Genomic DNA, 24,145 nt, shown 5'->3' with positions numbered 1-24,145 from the left:
ATACAGACATTGCTGGCGTGGACAGCTGCTCCTCCTAAGCGGATTTTTGTCCTGGCTGTAAAGCCCCAAAGAAGGAATTTTAGATGAGACTAGGATTTATACTCTGGAATTACCACTATGACTGGCTACTTGGGTGTCATCTGCCAGTTATCCATTAGCCACACTGAGCCTGGTACTGGGCAAGACTACGCAAGTCTACACAGGGTAATATTTTGTCTGGCTTTCACAGATCCCTTGTGCTTGAGTGATATACAGAACTAAGAATCTGAAAGCTATGCTCACAGGCAGTGACTTGAGAGCTGTGCAGGGAATATTTTATGGGAAAAACAATGACCTCACGGCATTACTATTCTAAACACAGTCACATACTAGCTTGCTTGTGGTGTGGGAGCCATGTGCACTCAATTAAACTGTGTCAATCTTACCCCACTCGCAGAAAGCCCTTTTGCAGGTTTAATAGTTATGGGTCTTATTCCTTTATTTATTAAAACATAGGCTTAAGTAATTACAGAGAGACTACACAATCAAATGTAATATTAAGTAAAAAGCAAAAAAAAATAATGACTAGATTTTATAACACATATATAGTGCAGTAATTGTATCTAATTCTTTTAAATAGAAAATCCACTGCAAGGTGCCCAAGATGTGATTTGGCTTGGTTTATAAAGACCAAGGTATGAAAAATGTAATCAAGGTTTGCTATTAGAGATAGCACTTTGGTTACAGTGTGACTAAATTATTTTACCTCTCTAGAATCTGACAGAACAAGTAAAGAATATTAACATGCTTAAAATAAAACAAACTATTTCTTTTATCTTTTACATACCGGGTTCAGGAAATCTTTGCTTACTGAATGCTGAAATGATGGGAGCAAATAATATGACCTAGACTGGAATCTAATGATTGTCTTGTTTCGCACAGAAAATGAAGATCTGCCGATTCAGATTTAGTAATGCTGCTGCAGTTTTTCTGCAAACAACTTGCTACGAACATTTTCAGCCAATTGACTGCAGATCTCTTATTTTTCCCCTCTGGCTTTGTAAAATAAAAAAGCAGAAAATATTTGTGGATGTGTGTTCTATTTGATAACAGTACCACTAGCATTAACTGACATAGTATGCAAAACACACCTAGTGCTCAAAAGAAGATGTGAGGAAAAAAAATCCAAAGCTCTTTTGACTAGCAAATCTTGCAGCTGTGAAATAACCAAAGCAACCTTCCTAGTGCATAAAAATATGCGAGCATAACAAATTGTTTTTACCGGATTTGTTTATTTTTCCCCTTTTTAAGTTTGTGTACCACTTACTTCGCGGGATTTTACAGCGAGGCTTTGAAACAATCCTCAAAACCATTTCTGAGAACTGGCCAGGGTGACCGTATATCTAGAGGAAGGGAAGAGAGGAAAAATATGGTTCTGCGTGACAAGCCCCTTCCTTAAAAAATAACTCCGTAAGTAAAAGAGCCTTAAGAATGAGAAAACTCAGGAGGACACAACCTTAACGATAAGAGAATTATCTCATGTAGCCAGTATGTGGAACACTGTGATTAAAACAAGAGAAAGCTTCTCAAAAGGAAAAATAAAAAAGCATCTGGATTTAGGGACAAATGTACCACTGCAGGCCTTCTTCGATGTCACTTACAACGGGAACTGGGCAGAGAAGCACAGCCATGCGATTAATGATCACCAGGACAATGACTTCACCAAATCACTATTCCTCAACCAGACAGATGTTAGCTGTCTGCATTATTGCTGAAAGATATAATCTACTTAAGGGTGATCAGTAGGCCGAATGGATTGCCTCAAGGAAAAATAAAAAAATGGAGCATTGTGAAGCGTGAAGTGTCTAAACAGAGTGGAGACTGACTTTGGTTTTAATTTCTGCAGTCAGCAGTATGCAGAGATAAAAAGGCAGATGTGACTCAAGATTTTCATGTGGTAAAAACCTTTCAGCAGAAAAAAGGGGTGCTCCAATTTCACGGGCTCTGGATTAAAGAACTCCTGGTGCACAAACTTCCTAGCCCCTGGTTGCCCTGAGAATACAGCTTGATATTCAGCTGTAACCCAGTCATGTGTGGCACATGGTAGAGAGGTAGAGCAAACCTACCAAACTCACTTTCCATGTCCATAAATTATATATGACCATTATTGAGAAATCAGTATATCGTTCATCATTTGCTCTGTTGAAAGAAAAGATGCAATATTTCCTGCAGCAGTTGTTTTTATTATGCCTTGTTACACCATGAGCACATCATGGGATCGATATAGTGCGGGTTCTTAATTTTCTAAACAACCTCCCTTTGTCTTCAAAACCGAAAAGAGGGCTCTTGAGTGGCTCAGCAGTTGAAAACGATCTCAGAATGAGCTGTATGATCCAGGCAGTGTGCATCAGAACCTGGGTGTTCCGCCAGCAAAATTCTTTCAAATTAAGAAACATACATGAGTTCGAAATGATGGCCCCAGTGACCTTACTGAGTGACATTCTCAATAAAACCTTGGAATGTTGCTCCTGCAGCCATTTTGGTCTCCTGCTCTTAGGAATTCAACAGACATCGGGAACAGTAGGTTTCGCTCTGCTTTTAAGACCAGAATATTTGTGATTTAGTGCTGACAGACAATTTTTTGTTTTAAGTTTAGAACTGGAATCAACTCGATGCTCTCACTAGAACACTCACGAAAGCAAAGGCGAGACGGGCACTGTGCAAAGCCAGATTCCTTCTGAACACGCGTTTTCGTATGCCTCAGCCCCCATTGCCAGAGTGATCACCAGCTGGAGGAGGTATACAGCTCTCACTGACAGAACTGAAACCTTACTGGCACCCAATGAGACAATAATGGAGTCCCTTTTGCACATTATGCTAAGAATGTGCTGGCCAGTTGCTACACACCCAAGCCTACCAGTCCTCAGTTAATTACAAAGCTTTATAAAGAACCAGCTTTGACACATAACAGCTACTGGTATATACTGGTATGAAGGAACAAGTAATAGGTTTATTCCATGCTGCAAAAAAGAAGAGAGAAAAACACGACGTTTCGGCCGTGGAGCCTTCTTCAGGTGTGTGACCCGAAGAAGGCTCCACGGCCGAAACGTTGCGTTTTTTCTCTTCTTTTTTTCAGCATGGAATAAACCTATTACTTGTTCCTTTACAGCCTACGCATGCTGACACAGCTACCCACCTGAACCTATACTGGTATAATTTTTGAATGGCACAGCCTTGGTCTTAAACTACCGCCTTAGGCACACAACTAAACTTGCACTCAGAAGGAGTGTCTTTACTTATTTAGCCACTTGAAACCTCTTTCTAGTTATATCTTTTTTTGCTTATTTCCTAGACATAATAATACATCATTACACGCCTTTTTTTTTCACAACAAAGCAAATCACATTGTCTTCCCGTTCAAAAAAGAGCAATGTGGTTAGTGCACATGGTGGGTGTGGTGCCTACATGCTGGCCTACATTCAAACACATAGGACCAGCGACTAGGATGCACTATGAATCCCAAAGCAAAAACAAGCATCTGAAAGTAGGTCACATTATGAAATCATGCCACACTCCTCTGTTTTACATGCCTGTTCCAGCCTACAAAAAATAGGCCAGGCAGGAATTCCCTCAGCTGGAAAGTTTATTCTCCCAATTCCTTGATGCAAGAGCCAAAGAAAGCGCTCCCAAAGATTTTTTTCAGAGATTTATTCTTCATTTCCTCCTTGCTTGACGTGCAGGAGGAAGGAGATCTGTAATCAATGACAGCTGCAGTCAGTCCTGCTCAGACGCAAGCTGATCCTGGACCGCTACTGCCACCTAGTGGCTGCTGTAACACTGCACAGAAGGCTTGAAAGGAAAACGTGCAAATCTATTAGGATACTTGCTTGTGAGGCGGCTATTTACCAAATAATACAAACAACTGTATCCAAAAGGCGTAATAAACAGAGTTAGAGTTTCATAGAACTAAAATGGAGGAAAGCAAAAGTATACTGTTATGCGCTTGAAAATATATCGGTTACATTTAAAATGACATCACCGCTGAGTAACTGGTATTTCCTTGTTTCGCCAGATCTCCAAATTGAAATTCCGTGTTCCTCCAAAGACAACATTTATAGAGGATCAAGTCAGCGCTGTCCCCTTTTACGTCCTGCTCCCGTCATGCCCTCTCCGCACAGCAGCGCGTCCGAGTCAATGACGAGGCAGGCAGTCCTCCCGCCGAGTCCCGGGGGAGGAAGGATTCGAGACACGTGCTCGGGCCTCCGGATCCCCCGCTGCCGCCGCCGAGCGCCGGGGAGGTGCTCTGAGAAACAGCCGCGCAGGCCAGCACAAAGACCCACTGACACACTGCGGTCTCCTCTCCCAGCCACTGGAAGCAGCGGAGCCTCACACCACCGAGAGCCCGTGCACAGGAAACATTCGACAGAAAACTGCGGAGAACAAACAATTCCCTTCTCCACTGGAAGCACGACACTTGAGGATAATAAACGTCCGAAAGAACCTGACTGCATCATTATGCTCCTAACTTAGAGAGACTTCATAATGTCCATTAAAATCCTTACTGCAACAGCAATTTCTAAATCGATTAAGAGTATTCAAATTAAATGTTTTGGGCCTATATAGGCACCTACAATCCCGTTATTTGCTAAAATTATTTGTGAAAGTATTCCCTTACATTTACCAAGAGCTAAGCAGAAAGGACATATGTTTTCCAGGTCTTTTCGCTAATGAATCACAAACCCTTTCATTAACCAGTCCTCAATGTTCAAAACACAGACCAAGTGGGATAGTTTCCATTTCCTGTCCACTTCGGGCCGAACCATCCTGTCCATAAGACCCAAAATATTAGGCAAGAGATGCGCAACAACGGATTCTTGGCCTCCCCTCAAAAGTGGCTAATTCAGAACTAATCTAATAATTCAGAAGCCAGTCTTAAAATGGATTCGAGTACAGTGCCTCTCCTCTCCATTATTTGTGTGTCAGGGAAACATTACCCCCACAGTACATTACATTAAAAACCTCAATACAGAGTGCCATGACTATAATGCCACTGGGCTACACCCTGCATTAAACACTCCATCAAATATTAAACCTTCTGGAATGACTGAATGAGAGGCAGTCTAATTTCATCTCCCTCTATCACAGTATTAAGGTTATTCCCTAGTGCTGCATGGTATTGACCCATGAGAAGCTCGTCTTTATTAAATAATTTTGATATTACACACTCTTTTATACACTACTGTCTTCATAAAGAGGAGCCAATCTGGACAGTATTAATGCAGATGGAAACCAGGATTATGTTAAAAGTTTATCAGAGAAACATGCTTAATGAAATTCAATTGTTGTCATCTTCACATACTTGAACAGAACCCCTCCTCCAACATACTATGTTTTTCTTACATTTTAACAGATGTTTCTATATTTAAAAAACCAACAACAACACCCACATACAGGCTTCCAGACATCATCAGGGGATCAAAAATTGATTGTTCTGGAAATCTGTCTGTCTCTTAATACTGGGCGCTGAGAGGGAAAAAATATTTTGAAGTATCTGACAGAAAACAAGCCTTATTAAACCTTAAATTGAGGCAAACATTTCAATATTTGCTTCATGTTTTCAGGAAAAAAGATACACAAATTAAGGTTTCGGGGACCAATGCTTATATAAGAGCCTAACGTTCAGTATTTAACCATGTACAAGCTGTCATTAGCTTTGCTACAGAACCTGACTAATACAAAAAGAGGAAATCAGAATTAGCTAGAACGCTTACATAGTTGCACTATAAGCAAATATTCTTAAGATGTTTCCCAAAAATAGAAAAAAATAATAAACACCAATTAACAACAAAGCTATATGCAGTATTGTAGTCATTTACGACTTATGACTGATTGAGGACATGTTTACTCTATTTTCAAGGAAGTATGTAAAATTGAAAAATATAAAACAAAAACTTGTGACTGTAAATTTCCCTAGGGATGGACAAATTTACATGTTCTTGAACAGTAATTTGTCACCAAGAGCAGATGATCAGTGCCGATAGCTTTTCAGTTAGAATTTGTGTGTTAGCAGGATAGTTAGATTATGTGGAACCTTATTATTTTACCTACTATACCAAACCAACAAGAAAACATATAACTTTACATTCAGGTACTGGGTCCGGGGCCCTATTAAAGATGATACATGAGAAATGCTTTTTTTTTTAAATCATAAATAACTTCTGAGCTGATAATTCTTTACTGATAGATTCATGGCACACAAACTTTTTAACAGATAGAAAATGTAGAGTAATAATATTGCATACCTATATGAACAAAAATATTTGTAGGGCAAGAAGAGGAGAATTATATATATAAATAAAAAATCCAGGAGAGCCAACCAAAAAATTGGAAGATACGCTACATGATTTGTTACGGCCCTAAGTATCCCAACAGTGGGAACAAATCTGTCCAACTATTGTGTTTTTAAGGCAAAATCTTACTAAAACTGAACTGTACAGCCTGTACACTTTATTAAGGCTTGGTGTTCTTTAAATAACTGGAGACTAGAAAAAAAAACAGAAAAAACCTTTCTGTCCTTGAACTGCAGCATTGAATGTAATGCTCTTGCTGATTCAGGTATTCTCAGTAATTCCCAAGACTGCCTGTATCATGCAAATGTTGATGGTTAAAATGACATACAACATCAAGAAACCTTGCACACATCCCAGGAAGAAAAGCAAAAAAAAAACCCTGTGAAGTACCAGCACATTTTACGCAATATAAATATTTCATATGCTTATTCTCAAAACATCGCATGCACAAAGAATATGTCAATAGAAATCACTCCTTAGTGCACCATCCAGAGAATAGCACATATCCACTATGTTAAACATAGAAGTTAAAAATGACTTCTACAATATAAAATGTTAACCAGAAATTCACAGAGCACTGCTTTGTATTTTGGTTTGTATTTAAAATCCCTTAATTCTGCCAATGTTGCCTAATTCAATTGTAAGTTTGTTGAAGTAAATGCTGTGTGGAAAACACGTTACAGTTTTGAATATGACATCACACCACTTACACTATAAAACAGGCACTAACTGAGTCTTGCTGATTTCCTCAACAATCAATTTATAATTAAAAGGATAAAAGATTGAAATACAAAAAGGATATTGCTGTTAAAGAACATCACTTGATGGAAGACTTTTAAAAGATGGTAAATTTTTCAGACATGAAGTCAACTTGAGTCAACTTGCACAATCAGAACAACGAGATTTAAAAATATTTTCAAAGAACAAACTGTCACATAATGCTATACTTTCCAATGACTTAGGATTTTTATTATAACAGATTTAGAACCTATAATTGTAAAGGTTAAACAGACTTAAACATACTAAGAACTATTTACATCCCTATTTTTAATCTGCATCTGCAGCCTGCTGTATTGCAAAGCTATGAGAAACTGATAACTCAGATACAGCTGGAGGAATGATTTATTCTTTAAAAGGAAATTTGTTTCAGAGCTTTAAAGGAAGGTGTTTGCAACTGAAACAGAATGTGTCACTTCCTCTTGGCACAGGAAGTGTAAAAAAGGCTGCTTTCCCCCAGATAAGAGTGGTCACCATTTCCTTTAACAGAGGTAACTTTCAGAGATGGATTGACCAATCATTTTCACAAAACATTAGACTCCCTGTAAAGGAGCTGAACATGTATCTAAATTTTTAGGTACCTCCCTTTTTTATAAGGGCTGTTGCAAACATACTCACTAGTCTGTTTTTCTACCTTAAAATGCGGTCAATTCTTAGTGAACAAGCTTAATAGGAAATTCCAGAGGCTGCTGTGATCGGAACAACAGTGTAAAACCATCTTTAGACTCTAGTCTTCATATAATAAAATGGGAGTGCTCTGGCTCCATAGTCCTCAGGGGAAAATACTAAGCATTTCACGTATTAATGTAAGCAAAATAATAAAATAATAATAATAATGTAAGAAAAATAAACTTCAAATAATCATTCTTGTTTATGTTAATCTTAAAAAACAAAAGTGGCAAAAAAACAGGACTAAAAACATTTAGAACAGCTTGTTGATATTACCAGTAACAGCAACTGCTACATAAAAAAGCTACAACTCTCTAACTGGACTTCACATGTTAACCATATAATACCTAACCACAAAGTCTTCAATGACTGTTGATAGCATCTCTCTCTGTCTGAGTCTGAGCACAGAGCACAGACTCTTTACACAGCTTCCCTTCTCCTTTTATGGTAGAAACTGGCTGGAGGAAGCGAGAGACACCCACTCTGGGTCATGCAGTGTTAGCTCTAGCATGCATCCACATCGGCAGTGCGGCCTGCAGACGAAATCTATTCTACAAAAACAATGAACAAGTAACAGGCAAAAACAAGATTTCAATCATATGAAAACAGCAAAACACTTAGACAGAACCAAGCAGCTATTTACAGCTACAGCATATAAAAATATGAATTCCCTTTAAATGTTGTTAATAAGGGAGAGACAGATTACCAAATCAAATATGCTGGTGCTGTTTTGTTTGATTTATGTAAATCAGCAGATGGATTTTACCGATTCCTAGAGGAATAAGGAAGAATAAATGTAAAAGATTCCCCTGACAGGCTCCTTTAATCAATTGGAAATATAATGTTGAACGAAAACCTATTTTCCAATTATCATTTAAATTCACATAGCTTAATTCAAAACAAAGCATAGTATACTTTTAATACAATTCTGTCACTTCACATGTTGCTTTATAAATCAAGTGAAAAATCTTATGTTTTCTTTACTGTCATTGCTCATGATGGGAAAACGTTCTTTTGCTCTTGGAAGTAAAATGTAGCGTTAAGCTAAGATTCTCCTGATGACTAAGGCAAATGTATTCTTTCCCATTAAATTATTCCATTAGAAAATCAACCCACTTATCTTCCTTGCTGGCATCACAGTTAAACTAAAGGCCTGACAAACACAGGATATCCTATGAACTCATCCTGAATGACAGTATAAAGATACAAAAAAACTGCTGAAAGAAATAATGGGAGAAAGTAACTCCCATTATATCCAGTGCCTTGCAAAAGTATTAACATCTTTCCAGTAATGTCACATGCCCATTTTTAAGCAAAACAAACGATTAGCAAAAAAGCCAGGAAAAGCTTCATTACCGATTGCATAAGTATTCACCCCCTTTGTATAAATGATAGCAAATGGCAAATCGAAATGAGTTAAAGTGCACATTACTTTGACACGTCTCACAATCAGCTGAACAGCTGAACAGTCATCCTGTGCCATGATCTTTCACAAACTTTCAGAATAACACCAGTCTATACAAAGGTTTCTCAGTCAGGTAATGAATTTCAATGCTGAAGACCAAAGGAGCTTTCATAACGCAAGCATAAGGTGGAAGAAAGGGATAGAAGAAAAACTCCTTTAAGCACAGTTAAGCAGATCATTAAGTGGAAAGTGTACGTCACATGGAGGTTGTCCCTCCAAACTGAACAGCCGAGCAAGGAGGAAACTGGTGAGGGATGTCAAATGAGGCCAATGGTGATTGTGAAAGAGCTACAGAGTTCAAAGGCTGAGATGGGAGAAAATATCTATGGGTCCAAGCTGGCCTTTATGGAAGAGATACGAGTATGAAGTATTACTGCACAAAACCTTCCCAAAACTTGAATGCAACAAAGCATTTAAGTGACACTGTACACATGTTGCAAATGACTTTGTGGTCAAACCAAACTTTTTGGACTCAGTGCAAAGTGTTACATCTAGCCGAAACCCAACAATGAGCATCACCCAGTCAACACTTTCCCTACTGTCAAGCACCTTCCCTACTGTCAAGCAGGTTTTGGCAGAATTGGGTTATGGGGCTGCTTCTCATCAGCAGGGATTGGGAAGCTTGTCAAAACTGAAGGGAAAATGAAAGGAGCAAAGTACAGGTAAAGGAGTTTCCCAGTCAAAGTCCCGACTTGAACCGGTTAGAAAATGTTGCAAGGCTTGATTGCAAATCGCAAATTACTGTCCATCCATGATCTCCCAACAACTTGACAGAGTTGGAACAAAATTAATCCGCTAAATCTGCACCACCCTGGTATGGAAAGTTGGTAGACAGTTATCCTAAAGACAGGCAGCTGTAATTGCTGGCAAAAGGTGGCTCTGCCACATCTTGACTCAGAGGGCTGAAAACGTATGCCTTTAAGTTTATTATTCAAGTCCTCATTAAAAACATGCACTTTCAAAAGTGTAGATATTTTTAATTCAACACAATTGCACATCATTGGAAGGGTATGAATTATTTTGCAAAGCATTGTAAATACCATCTGCTTAACGTGAGTTCATCATTTCTCTAAATGCAGGAGAAAACACAGAGAACAAAGGAAGGAAGGATTTGAAAAGCGGATTCTGTGCCAAACCACCTCCCTATTTATGTTCCTAGAAAAGTAAAACCATATCTTGTTACAGCAGCAAAGCATTTGAATACATTAAATGCAAACCCATCCATGCATGAAACCTCATTCACAGTGACACAAGTGAGGTCAGGGTTAGGCTTCACTTCCTTTAGGGCCACATTATTGTCATCTGTACACGTAGGGACAAGATGGCTTTTCTAAACAGGGGCACCACCTATCTTAATGAATCAAAAGTGTTAAAGTAATTTTAACAGATTAATGTGGATTTAAAGAAATCCTCTTTTAATATCCCATAAAACATTAATGTGTCTTTGTGTAAAAAAGAGGAACAGGGAACAGTTCAGCTTGGCGAATGAAGCAGTACATCTCTGTTCCAGTTTTGTATACTTCCCCACTCTTTTTCAGTTCCACTGTATTAGAATGCATTTTATGTTAAACATATTTCACAAAACCCTCCCCCACCAGCAATAAATGTAAAAAAAAACAACAACTAAACTTTTGTTCTGAATCTTAACCACATATCCTGCTTTCGGCACATATAACGTCTGCTCTAGCCCACTGAGGCCATCTGCCAGCTCTCTGCAATAGGGTGCTTGAAATCAAAAGAAAACACCCTTTGACAAGAGCAATTAGGTGTTAAAGGAATCTAAACCTTATCAAGTCAAAGTACCTGCATCTGACTATCTGTCACTGAGAACTAAGCTACAGCAAGGCCAAGAACAAGAGAGCAGAGTACAACCAGAGAGAGTAAGTGGAACATATATCCAGAAACGGCATTAGTTTAGGAAAGATAACCACATGAAAAAAAAAACAGCACTCCCGATACATGACTTGACCTTAACTTTTTTGCACTAAGTCATAATTGCCACATATGGCTAACTGCACACCAAATCTGACAACTACGTTAGTACTTGTATGGCCCTGTTGTAGCCTTCTGTACAGTAACCTACCCTCCACTTTCAATTAATAACATATAAAGTAATTTTACCCCAGTTCCATCTTGAAATTCTGAGCATGTCCGCAATCAGAATTATAGCTGTGCTAAGTGCACACAGCACCTTACTGCAGGGCGGACAGAGAGCACAGCAGCCTCCACGTGGAGATGACAAAGCTCTGCATGTCGAGCACCATGAAAGAACGCAGATGGGCATTAACTACTAAATGGCCAAGCTGTTCTAAAGTTTAATTCAGCACAAAAGGGAAACATAGATGGGTGACCCAGTCTTTTAAGTTATTTCCTGTATTGATCCAGGTTTATCTGACATCGCCTGTTTTCAAAACAGCTAAGAGCTAATGCAAAGCATCAGGGCTGCAGCTGGATCAAATAATGTAAAACTTTGTCAAGAACAGCTGCTGACAAGTGATGAACCCCAACCTCTGAGCCAACTCTACACAAAACACCACGGACAGGTCTTTCCACAATCTATTTCTTACAATGATAACTGAGTAAAAACCGCAATAATCTTTACTGACGGTAAGTCAATATCCAAACGTGTAGATTACAGAAAAAAACATCTATGCATCCATACACAACGAAACAAAAACAGAAGTATTACTTGTGTAAGTTAATAAACATTGAAGCAGATATTGTGAAGCTTTTAGAAACAAAAGATATCTTAAGTTATTTTGATCAAATGAAAAAATAGACTTCGATACAGCTGTTGGAATATAACAACTACATTAACATTCTCAATCCTTGGAGATGCAATTACTCTAAAGAAAGCAATGGATTAAATCAATTTGCAATTCAGTTTTATTTGTATAGCGCTGTTTACAATGGTCACAAAGCAGCTGTACAGATTTCTGGGCCTGAATCCGCAGTGATTAATACAACATTCTTCTCCATAGTCCATTTTTATGGCATACAGCAGAAAAATAATTAAAATGCTAGTATCACATAATACTCAATTCCCTAGAGATGACATTGGCCTAAGATGCCATCCAGAAAGACCTTCTCCCAATATTTCATGTTTCTAGTACAGTACTTCTACTAACAACAGAGGTGACACTTTGGTACCATCTATATAAACTACTGGAGGTTTGTTACTAAATCTTTGGATATAATTCAGTCACATAAGCTTGCGAGCTAACAAATTACAAACTGACAACCCTCAACTCCAGAATTTACCTGACATTTAGAAATAGGCACATATCACAAAATTCTAATTAGCTAAGGAATCAAGAAGATTCCCTTAATTTGGAAAACTCGGGAAGCGGTTCCGATTCAATTTTTTTAGCAATGTCGAAAATCTATTAACAGGACCGATGACAAAAACCAGTGCTCATACATTTGCGATACACAAACAAAAACCATATGTTCTTCAATCCTAACCTAATCAGAAGGACTTTTTTAAAGCGAAGATTTAACACACAGCTCTCTCCACAGTCCCACAGCTCCATCAAGTGGAGATGCTGGGTATTGCATTCTTTCTGAATGAAAGGGTTACATTAGGTGATCATACAAAAATTTAAAAGCACCCTAAAGTCTATGTATGCAAAATGCTTAGGTACTTAGATTTAACACCATAAAGCCTATTTACTGTCTGACTTTTCCTTGATCTCAAAGCTCTGATTGCTCCACAGAAGCTCTTGTATAAGATAAGATCACTTTATTAGCCCTATACAATTTCTTGCATTAGGAATTTGTCTTTTCACATACCCCAGCTTGCTCTCCATGAGACATGGGTCAGACTGCCGGGTCAGTCATTGTACAATACTGCCAGACACCTGAGCCTTACCTTTCGGCAGCGAGGGTTAGGGCAGCTGAAGAGGAATACTTCTTTATCAAGCAGTGCTGGGAAGTTACAGAACGGACACCTACAGGAAAGACAGAAACCGTATTTACAAAAACCATGAGAACAACCATTTTCTCGATCTTCTGACAAGTACTCTCCTAAGTACCTAAGTGCTGTCTGCCCTGGTCCTAACCACAAGTACAGTTCACTTCCTGGTTTTTGTTCCAATTTAATTCTCATATACTTACTTAAAACCTATTATGTTCTAAACTGGATAATTTTTTGTGACTAAGCACAATCAAGATGTGTGTTCAGGCACAGTTATTTTGGGAAAGATGCCAGTTAGGTAGATTTTAAGATCAGTTGGTAGGATAGCAAGCAGACAGAGGGTCATATAAGGACAGGGATTAAAACTACTGATCCATAATGCATCTCTGTTTAACATCCCACCATCCATGTGTATACAGTATATAAAATCTGCAGTATAAATGAATTGGATGCACAGACCTTTTGCACTCTAAAATTTCAAACCTCAAACAAAAGCTGTTTAATTTTCACATACAGATTTCTAATAATCTAATAATCATGCATTCATCTTGCACAGTAAACTGATGCCTGTCAAATAACAGTATTACTTCAGAGATCAGGAGATCAGGAATGTGAACTGACCTGACAAGCTCATCAGCGCAGGTTGCCGCCACGGCCTCCTCCGCCTGTCGCTCGTAGTATTTGCACAGGATGTTCTCTGGGAGCACCTTTTCCAGCTCGCTGGTTGGGAACGCACACGTACAGTTTCCGTCCATGCAACTCAGCTCCGACTGCAGGGCAAAGAAGATGCATCTGTTGATTCAACAGTTAGGACAGGCTCTTGGCTCCTCTCTGGTTGAGCTGGGCCGCAATGACCCAGGTGTTTCAGGTCGGAGCCTGGGTCAGGTTACTAGCCAACTGTGACTGTGACTCGCCAAGAGGCGGGAGCGCACACACAATTGGCTGAGTGCCACTCGGGGTTTTGTGGGATCAGTCAGCCAGGACTTTCTGGAATGTGCAAATACAGAGACCCCAGCAGCCTCCCGGGTGCTGGCAGGCTTGCAGTACTGTTAGTGAGGGACGTGCCTCTTCTCCCAGTCAGCACTGTGCCTCTGGTATGTGGCCATGCAGCCTGAGATGTGTTAAAAGGGGAGGGGCTTGAAGCTTTAAAGTGGGCGGGTCAGTCTGCGAGCACTTATTTATTCTACCTTGCAGGAGGTTCAAAGTCATGACCGCAGATGATAAAGAGCGCACAATCTCTTGATTTAAGAAGGTATATTACCAAAAAATGGAAACTATTACACTGCTAAATGTAACAAGTTGTCTAAAAACTTTCCTTACTGTTTTATTCATCATCATGATGCTGAGATAGCTAAGGTCCGTGGCGACGATCAGCCATGGCCATGTTTAATTACACAATTGTTATATGAAAGTAGCAAAAATTAGTATAGTCCTCCCTATGAAATTACAATATTCTAAGTATATGTACAAAGATAAATTCAAGATTTTAAAAAATGATCCACAAATAATTAAAACAAATAATAAAGGTATTTCAAATCCAGTGAAAACTACACTTTTTTCCTCTTTTTAAGAAGTCGAAAGATATTGGTTATATAGCCAATGAATTACAACTGTTTGTATTTGATTGGCTCATTTTTATCTGGCCGGAAATAACTGATTTTTCTTGGGCACTTACCCTTCCCGAACCGAAGACAGCCTCCTGAGCGTATTTCACCAAGCACTCTTTGCAGAACAGGTGACCATCTGCACACTGAGTCAGGTCCTCAAAGGCAAACTCACCATAGCAGCAACGGCATTCAATCAGCTGACCATCCTGTCATTAAACAGGAATGGCCTTTTAGGATTCACAGGATCCCGGAGGAGTTATTCCCTTGCAAAATCACTTTTCTGCAGTGCGATACAGTGATCATAGCCAAATACCATTACGTTTTTTTCAATGTCAACAGAATCCTTGTGATTGTAAGAGCCTGCAAGCCTGAGAACTGTAACACAATTAGTATAGCATCACCTTCTGAAAGTATGTATAATCATAATTGGGAGAACTCCCTTATGAATACAGGACTATCTGAATTATGTCTTGGTAGCAAAAATGTTTCTGAGCACTGAATGTTGCAATTTTTCATACAGATCAGTCATTTATGCGGAGATTATACAGAAAAGTGTAAAGGCATATTCAATATCAATCCCACATCTTGCACGTATTTTGAAATATACCTTTTGATATTGCTCCTCATTCATTTGTAGAGCTAACAAGAAGTCTTCATGCTTAGGAGAGGAGAAAAAAAAGCAGTGAACAGCACGAAACGCATAATAAGAACAATGCAATTTAATACGAGTGCATTTTAAAAAACATTAGGAGTCATATTTGTACAGCTCAATAACACTTTGAAAACTAGAAGCATCTCTTTGTACATTTTAATATTGCATTGTAATTCTAAAACTCTCTTATGAAGAAAGCAGAACTAAAACAACTAGTTCTATCTACATAAAGAAGATGAGAAATCAAATATCGCATTATCAAGCATTTTAAATGTCAATCAGAATCATAGAATATTTCACATTATAGTGTATGATAAGGTTGCCAGAAAAATGTTTAAAGTGCACTCCAAACCTCAGCCATTTCTTTAGCTTTCTGCTCGTAGAATGTAATTTCTTTCTGCAAGGATGGGTGAAGAGAACGCTTGTCATATGACTTCCAATGTCTCCTCTTGTTTTCCAGAAAGAACATCCGCCTCTCAAATTTAGTCGTACCTAAGACAAACACATGATTTTCTTTCACAGGAAACAGCCAACACATTATTACCAATTTACACATAGTGCAATGTTACATTTTCCATGCAGTGTTTGATAGCCAAATTGAAAACAAGGTATATAAAATTTATTCCAACTGCATCTGAACACAGTATATGAACTCTCAAAACGTTCAACGTAAATGTTCACCAATGCCAGAAAACAGCAAAGTTTGAAATGATAACGGCATCTGCAGGGACGATGAGATCTTATCTCACTACTGCTCTTAAGATAAATCCAGAACAGACTAACAACACACAGTGAGGCAAGCCAGGAAAACACAAGCCAGAATTACCCTCTTCGAATTTGAAATCTATGTATGAAAACTGGTTCATTTCTTTTCGTTTTTTCTTCTTCCCTGAGGATTCAGGAGAGCGTTCCCGCCATTTCTTGATGGCATCAGATAAGGCCTGGAAAACAGACAAGTCATTTTCTTTTCAGTCCTCTAACTGCGAGGTCAAAATTACACGAATTAAGGCCAGGGAGACATTGCTAACTGCTGGGTCAATCCAACATCTCTTACATCATTCCCCGCACTGTGCTGTTTGTCTGAGAGGACATGGACCTTTCACATAGCAAGCAAGTACACCGTCTTCTGTGAAAGCTGCTTCCTAGGCAGCAAAAATTGAACTACACCTCCAATTTCTCCAAAATCAAATTTTAGCATTGTGATACGGAAAATAAAAACATTTACTTTAATGTCTTTTCACTGCAAGTACATATGAATCATTTATAGAATGGGAAACTTGTTAGTTACCTTGCGTGTAATTGCATAGTGTCCTCTAAGAGAATGCAGAGCCCATTTAATATCCATACTGCTTAACATCTTGAAATCAGCCATCAGGAGGTCTGCAGCTTGAACGGCTGTGCGTTGGTCTACGGCTTCCAGTTTGGAGAAATCAAAATAATTCTCTTTATTCTAAAAGGGGGGGAGGGGGGAAGGCAAAGAACTAGATTACAGATAATAGATAAAGAAAAATAAATACATCAATTCCTGTAACCTTGCAAAAGCACCCAAGACAAAACAAATATGAGTTTGTAAGGAAAAGATAGCAGACATCATAATCTTACAGATAATTAAGAACATTTTTGGTTGATGAAAATATTGCAGAAATCAATCATTTATTAATTTTTAACATGAATTGGTAACGAACCTTACAGATCATCAAGCATGTTTTCTCAATGTGAATATGCAGAAATATGGCAGTTACTGATTACTCAATAATTGTCAAATTGTCACTGAAAACTTTGTGCATTTTAGGCTTGCATGCTTTTGGCCTCACTGACATGGAAAAATCTCTATTGCAAGCTAAGCTTTTTGGCTACAGAACAATATTTAATGTGACAATATTACAGATAAAAGGGATATTGTTTGTTACAAAAATGGAAAAATTGACATTTACTTTTCTGATTAAGCAAAAAAGCAATTTAAAAAAAATATAAGCTTCAAACATCTGCCTGTGCAATTTAGGACACAGATGTCAAGGTTGGTGCTTACATCACTGCTAGAACTGCCCCGCAGAGATTTGTTGGATAGCTAGAGTTAGCAGCAAAGGAATCACAGAAGATTAAGAAATGGAATACAGATAATCAACATAGCAAACTGCTCTCATTCACCTGGTTTTCATCCTCGTTTGTTTCGAGAAGAATACTTGACTGATTCAAAACTGAGGTCCCTTCCTTCTTTGGATAATTGGGGTTTTCTAACAAAAAGTTGCAAATCCTGCAAAAAAAACAAAACATGTTCTTCCAAACAGCTATAATTTACCAAAAATGATAATAATGCTCATTTTTCTAAATTCTTCTTTCAATTTACATTGTCCAATTTAATTACTGGGGGACTACATACAAATATCTACTACAGGTCTTGAGATATAAAAGTGCAATTTTATCTGGAAGCACACCAACTATTTTTGTTTCTCCAACAAAGGAAAAATATTTGTAAATGAATCCATTTGCAAACAAAACAGAAGCATTAATCAAGTGTCTTATGACTTCAATATAAAACACTATTGTGCTTCATTGCAAACAAGCAAAAAATGCATAGGTATACTTACAAATTTAGATCGTTTAAATCATGACTCTTAATTAATTCTTCTACGTATGCTTCTTCTATATCAGGAAAAAACTCAGCCTAGACAGATGGATGAAAGAAGAAAATATGGTTTTGTTATTCTTAGACTTAAAAGAAATCTTCCTGTAGAGTAACAACAACTGAAATATAACAAGCTAACTCTCTTATTTTTTGTGAAATTTACATTTTATACATGCTCTTTGCTTACATACGTAATTGTCACTGAGGCACTCAATATACTGAGTATATTTCATTTACTTGCACAAGCACAATACATGTACAATCAGTACAATTAAACAAAAACAAAAACAGAATTCCAATGCCTTTTTTGTACAAATTCCTATTTTTAACAACATACATCCTTACACTAATGAATTCAATTCTACCGTGAAAATCAAATGGTAACATTGACTGGCCTGTCATAATTTACTAGGGAATTCAAAACGCAGATCTAATTTTGATGCACATGGAAAAACAAAACTGGCACTTACCACTCTATGCACTAGTGACTTTATCTGATCTCTGTCATACCGAGCAGCTATCAATTCTGGATTTGGGATGGATGGTCCAGGTCTCTCATCATCAATCAGTGCCCCTGGCTCATTTTGATTGACAGCAAGTGGGATGTGCAGGACAGGCCCTGGGGGTGCCTGGTGCTGGTTTTCCTGAACACCAAGAGCTGGAGGAAACCTAAGAGACTCATGTGGTTGCTGCTGTTCAGGCAGAGCTGGGAGAGGAACATGGAGTGGTTCAGTTCTTTTAGGTACCACACCAGCCTGCCTTTCTTGGTCTGTGTGGGGCTGATCATTCAGGGGCCTGAGCTCGCTGCGATCGCTCCCCAGTGGAATACCATGCCTGACATCCCGATGAGCCAACGGCTCAGGCATCGCTGCAATGAAAGCTTCGCCGTTACAAACGGCAGCACGCCCTGCAGGTCCTTGCTCAAGTGTGGTTTCAGTCCCTGCAGGCGGGTGAGGCCTGGGCACAGGAGGGGCATGAGAACTGGAAGGTGTGGCTTTCTGGTTTCCGCTTAAGACATTAAGGGCATTATTCCCTGATTCAAGGTCCACATTGCCGAGTGGCAACCTGCGGCGCGCAAGCAGAATCCGCCTCTCGGCAGCGGGATGAGGTGCTTCCATGGGAGCCTCCCCTTGTCTTTCAGGGGTTTCCTGATGTGGGGTACCCCCCCACAGAGCAGCAGGGCGGATAACGTTTGGGCGCAGAGGCTGCTGCGGTCTTAGTGGCTGCAGGGCAATAAGAAAAGTCATTGGAGCTTCTAAGTGTCCGCCAGGACAACCTCAATTACACTCTGATGAAAATAAAGAAGCAAATTTGTCTTCACAGCTATCAAGAAAATAGAAGAAACGTTTTTCTTTGTATAAAGTGACTACCTTGTTTTTCTAAACTATTCCAACATGCACGTCTTGCGAAACCGTCATCTTAATTTCTGGTGCTCAGAAAGATGGCGCCCTCTATTCCAATAACACTCTTCCACCTACCTCTAAAATCACAACATCTTCCTCCTCGTCATCCTCGTCCTCCAGTTCAGCTTTGATCTGGGCTGGGTTATTTGGCATCAGTGTAGGCAGCTCATCATCCGAGTCGTCCGATATGGTAATGAGCAGGTCATTTCGAATCCGGTCGTCTGTTTAAGACCAAAGTGGGCACAATTCACCCCCTCGTGGAGGAACACCAGTGGCTAAAAGACATTTGCTTTTTTGTGGATTGCCACCTTTAAGAACAGATTTTTTTATAGGTAACCGCCTTTCCAATGAATGGTATGCCATCCTAAAAATGTGTTGGGCAGCACGATATCATTTGGTAGAATTTACTATTTAAACGTACTGGAAAAAAAACGGAATTTACAAAATGTACTATACCTATGGACCTATAGAACAACAATGCTATACCAAAGTAGAAGTGTAGACCGACATTACTCACACCTCTATACTATTTAGCAGAAAAGACTGACGTTACAATTTCCGATGCTACTGTGGGTGCTCCCAATAAAACATCAGACTGAAGTGGAGTTTCTGCACTGAGGAGTGTGTGGGAGAAGACCCACCTTCTCCGCGATGTCTGTGGAAACTGGCCAGGTGAATCACTTCCTCGTCGCCTTCTCCATCAGCCATGATCGCAGGCTCCCCCCCGGCTCACACACAGGCCCAGAGTCACCACCTCGGCATGCTCCTGCCTCAACACGCAGAGGCCAGAGGTGTCATACAGCACAGAAGAAAAAAAGGTGCGCGAAAACAGAAAGACCTGAAAAGCAGCTGATGGCGATAATTTCGAAACTTAAACGGATGTAAAGCTCCTGGTAAACACATTTCAAAGTTTCTATTCACTTCCAATTTTAACTCATTTCAACAAGTGGCTGCCTGCCTACATACAAAAGCCTGAAATAAACAGACTGCCGATAGCAAAAATACAACCATGTAACAAAGGAATATTATATTATGAGGAATTGTATGTCTGCCCTCCTTACTGTCCCCCAAGCCCATCTACATTGTATGGACGACAGGGTCTTCTCCTGTTATACCCCCAAGCTCTGGAACTCTCTCCCCAAGGATATCAGAGAGTCACCTTCTCTAAACTCCTTCAAATCCAGACGCAAAACCCTCTTCTTCAGAAAAGCCTTTACTGAACAGGTTCCATTCTTCACCCCTCTGCTTTTCTTAGTACCACCATCCACGGTCTCCTCTTTATATTGTAATTGTGTTTTATCTTGTGTATTCTCCTTATTTATTGTTATTGTCATCCTGTAAAACGCTTTGAGAAGCCACCTTTAAAGGCGCTATATAAAATAAAGTGTATTATTATGATGATGCTTTAGCATATATTGAAAACCAAAAGACACAAGTAGAAAATAAGTGGAAACCCGGAGCAGTTAATTTTTTTGACAGTTTGTTAAAGGAGGTTTAGGTACATTTGGTTGTACTGGGTACTTCAAATGATTTACAAATACTTTGCCACTAAATCTGAACAATAGCAACTGGGGAACGAAATCTAGTCAAAGCACGAGTAAAGTCAGAACTCAAGTGAACACCTATTGCCCCAGGCTATACTCGGGCTAAACGTGCAGTGAAACCCCAAAGGTGCTAAGATGAGCTCTCACATCTTATTTGTATTTGAAAAATGTAGCAGGCAGATTTAATGTGGCACAGGTGCAAATACATAAAACAAACAGGGACACTTCAGAAAAGCAAAACGTCACGTTAGTGTGCTCAGCATCAATGCCCGTGGCTGACAAGCTCCAAGGCACAATATACAACACAGAGTGATGAGGAAAACTGGAATTTTGATAATGACCCTGCTGTGCAGCCTTGGAGCTACATTTCCAAAACCGATCGCCTTCTGAACGATCAAACTCGGTTTTAACGAGAGCTGTCCCTCTACTTTCCTTGTACTGTAACACTAAAACCCAGCTGTCATTTCACCCCAGCCCACCAGCTCCCCAGTCTAGAGTTACATTCGTCAATCAGAATGTATAACATGTGATGCAGTTCACATTCACAATGCTTAACCCATCTTTAAAACTTGTTTCTTTGAGCCAGGCGTGATTTGCTGAAAGGACACACTGCACTGTGCAATGGGAATACCCCTGGTGGCATACGAGGTTAAATACAAGAACCCCCCCCCCCCCCCCCGCAAAGATCAGTCTACTTTCAGTGCGGAGAAAGGAACTAACACTTAAATATTCATTCAAGTTTCCCAGCATTTCCGAAACTTTTTTGCAATCTCGAAAAACATTTGAATGCCTCATCAAATCACGCTGGAAAAAAACAGCGGTGAGGCAAAGGGTTTGAGAGGTCACCTTCTCAAAGCATTTTACAGACATTAAAAGCGTCTTGTCAAGTAGCTGTCTAGAAAGATTAAGACCGAAACACATCTATAGATCTTGCCAGGAGCTCTGAAATAGAGGGACCCAGAGGAACGGGGGTCTCGTATGTGAGTCACACATTTCTTGAAAACTGCTTCTGAATTTTGAACCCTCCTCTGCATGTGAAAACTGCACAGTAGCTCAAAGGTTCAAGATGAATAAGGTGTTTTCACTAAACACCTGCATACACTTGGAAATTAGTCTATCCTCGGCACTGAAATGCAAATGCAGCGAACGCAGTTAATTTCATAAAACTTGGGCAAAACTGCGTTTTGCTGAACTACACCGGTAACATCCCTGAAAACTAGAAATGAATCAGCAGTATCTAAGCCTTTTTTCGAATCTGTCGACCCAGTTGTAACGCACAAATATTAGGTGTTTTCCACCACATTGCTCATTTATTTCATTATTGCCACGTTACACATTCTGTGCTCCCATACAGAGGCTTCAGTTTTTCAAGATGGCAACAATAAAACAAAAAGCATTTAAACAAGTTTAGTAAGACAAACAACCACAGGACGACCTCCCTGGATCATCAGCTAAGGCGATGTTCCAAAGTGTTACTTGGATATGAAGCCTCTTCGAGTTTACTTAAGGAAAGTAAACAGCCACAGAGCAGTATAAACATTAATCGATTCTGCGTCATTAGTAATTTTAACAGAAATAACACCTTTATTTTTTTTCCATTCCAGTAATTATCGCAAACTAACATGTGCAACACTTTCTATTCAATCTTTCCTTAAAGAAGCGCGGTGAACATGAACTTAAACCACCCACTTGTTTTAACTATTGCTTTCATTTCCACTTCTGCTGTTCTCTCTTTTGACGGTAAACTCATAACACTGTCTTCAGTCAGACAACTTTAGCTACCAAACATTTGTCACAGTGACACTACAAGCGAGTAGTTACTGATCGCGGGGTTTTGTTGCGAAGAACAGCTATTTAGCAAAGCAATTCCGCATAACTGAGTCTACACTTTTATTTTTTTAAATAAAAAGTATGCCTACATACCTCTCGCTTCCTGCACAATACAAACACAACACACACAGCCAGTCTTTACCGACCGGAAATTGGAACGCAGAGGAACGTAACGTCAGACACCCATTTCTCACGCACATGAGATACTGGGAGATGTAGTCTTCACTCAACTACAAACTACGCCGATTGCGATATGTGAGGGATCACTCCACCGGTAGACACACTAGATAGAAGCGATATATGGCTAGCCAATTGATCATTTAGAGATATCTCATGAGAGATATGCCATTCATTGTTTAAAATAATCTTTACATGTATTTAGATATATCTCTAAATAATCATTTGACTTGCCACTGTGATACTACCTATTTGTACCAGTAGATGTCTCTCGTGTTGTAATTTTTTTAACTTTGTGGAAAATTACCTGATAACAGATATCCAGCGCCCTAGTATTCATACCATACCATAAAGTATTCATACCATGTCTATGGGGTCAAATTTGATAAAATCATAAAATGAGTCAAACGTGTTTTTTTAACTTAATATTTTATTTAAAACCTGAATGCTCAAGCTCAATACTTCCTAGTGTAAGATCGGTTGCTATAAATGTCAGTGAAATACAAAGACAATAAACTAAAATGTTACTTTACGCCTTACATATTCAGACCCGCGAACCAAATATTTCGTAGAAGTAACTTTTGCACCAACCACAGCAGAAGGTTTTTTTTTTGGTAAATATCTACCAAGTTTGCACAGTGGCTTGGTAAAGTCTTTGCCCATTCTACTTGGCAGATTTATTTGCTGAGGCTGTCTCAGGTAGCTTGGTGATCGCCTACTGACAGCAGCTTTCAAGTATTTCCACAGATTCTGAAGAGGATTCAAGTCAGGACTTTGGCTGAGCTACTGAAGGACTTTTGATTTCTTAAATCTTAAGCTACTCAAGTGTTCTTATATTATGCATCTTTGTTCTGCTGAAAATTGAGTGCTTATCCCAGTTTTAGGTCTGAAGTTAGTTTTCTTCTATGCTTTGCCATCACTTTGTTTAATCTATGTTATGATCAGTCAATCTTCCCAATTAATTGAATTAATTCCCAATTTTAAAGCTTGAAAACAAAACACACTATTTAAAAACAGCAAGCTCATACTCAGCCACCTTTACCCTAATATTTTTTATAAATATCACGGTAAAGAAAATGGAAATGAAAGTATAACACTTTTCTCATAGTTTCACTTGGGCATTTTAAGATGAAGGGCTTTAAATCATCCA

At 39.1% G+C, this 24,145-nt stretch overlaps 1 protein-coding gene across 3 annotated transcripts in view; it reads right to left on the bottom strand.

Moving 5' to 3' along the window:
• The window catches only part of rnf216 (ring finger protein 216), a 41,857-nt gene extending 18,860 nt beyond the window's left edge, over positions 1-22,997 (bottom strand). Inside the window, exons 1-13 of one of the 3 annotated variants that reach the window (XM_015360534.2) lie at positions 22,912-22,997; positions 20,086-20,214; positions 19,520-19,665; positions 18,512-19,264; positions 18,004-18,080; positions 17,564-17,669; positions 16,704-16,865; positions 16,242-16,356; positions 15,768-15,907; positions 15,371-15,421; positions 14,832-14,969; positions 13,778-13,926; positions 13,112-13,190 (exon numbers count right to left, since the gene is read on the bottom strand). In XM_015360534.2, the coding sequence (XP_015216020.1) occupies positions 13,112-13,190; positions 13,778-13,926; positions 14,832-14,969; positions 15,371-15,421; positions 15,768-15,907; positions 16,242-16,356; positions 16,704-16,865; positions 17,564-17,669; positions 18,004-18,080; positions 18,512-19,264; positions 19,520-19,665; positions 20,086-20,152 (1,983 nt within the window). In that variant the 5' untranslated portion in view covers positions 20,153-20,214; positions 22,912-22,997. Of the gene's footprint in view, positions 1-13,111; positions 13,191-13,777; positions 13,927-14,831; positions 14,970-15,370; positions 15,422-15,767; positions 15,908-16,241; positions 16,357-16,703; positions 16,866-17,563; positions 17,670-18,003; positions 18,081-18,511; positions 19,265-19,519; positions 19,666-20,085; positions 20,215-22,677; positions 22,884-22,911 lie in introns of those variants that run through there. The other 2 variants (XM_006637245.3, XM_069180735.1) reach the window with 2 other exon arrangements.
• Between the last annotated feature and the right edge of the window lie 1,148 nt (positions 22,998-24,145).

The sequence above is a fragment of the Lepisosteus oculatus genome, chromosome 19 (assembly GCF_040954835.1).
Source record: "Lepisosteus oculatus isolate fLepOcu1 chromosome 19, fLepOcu1.hap2, whole genome shotgun sequence".
NCBI classification, from domain to species: domain Eukaryota; kingdom Metazoa; phylum Chordata; class Actinopteri; order Semionotiformes; family Lepisosteidae; genus Lepisosteus; species Lepisosteus oculatus.
This window is presented reverse-complemented; position numbering and strand designations above follow the sequence as displayed.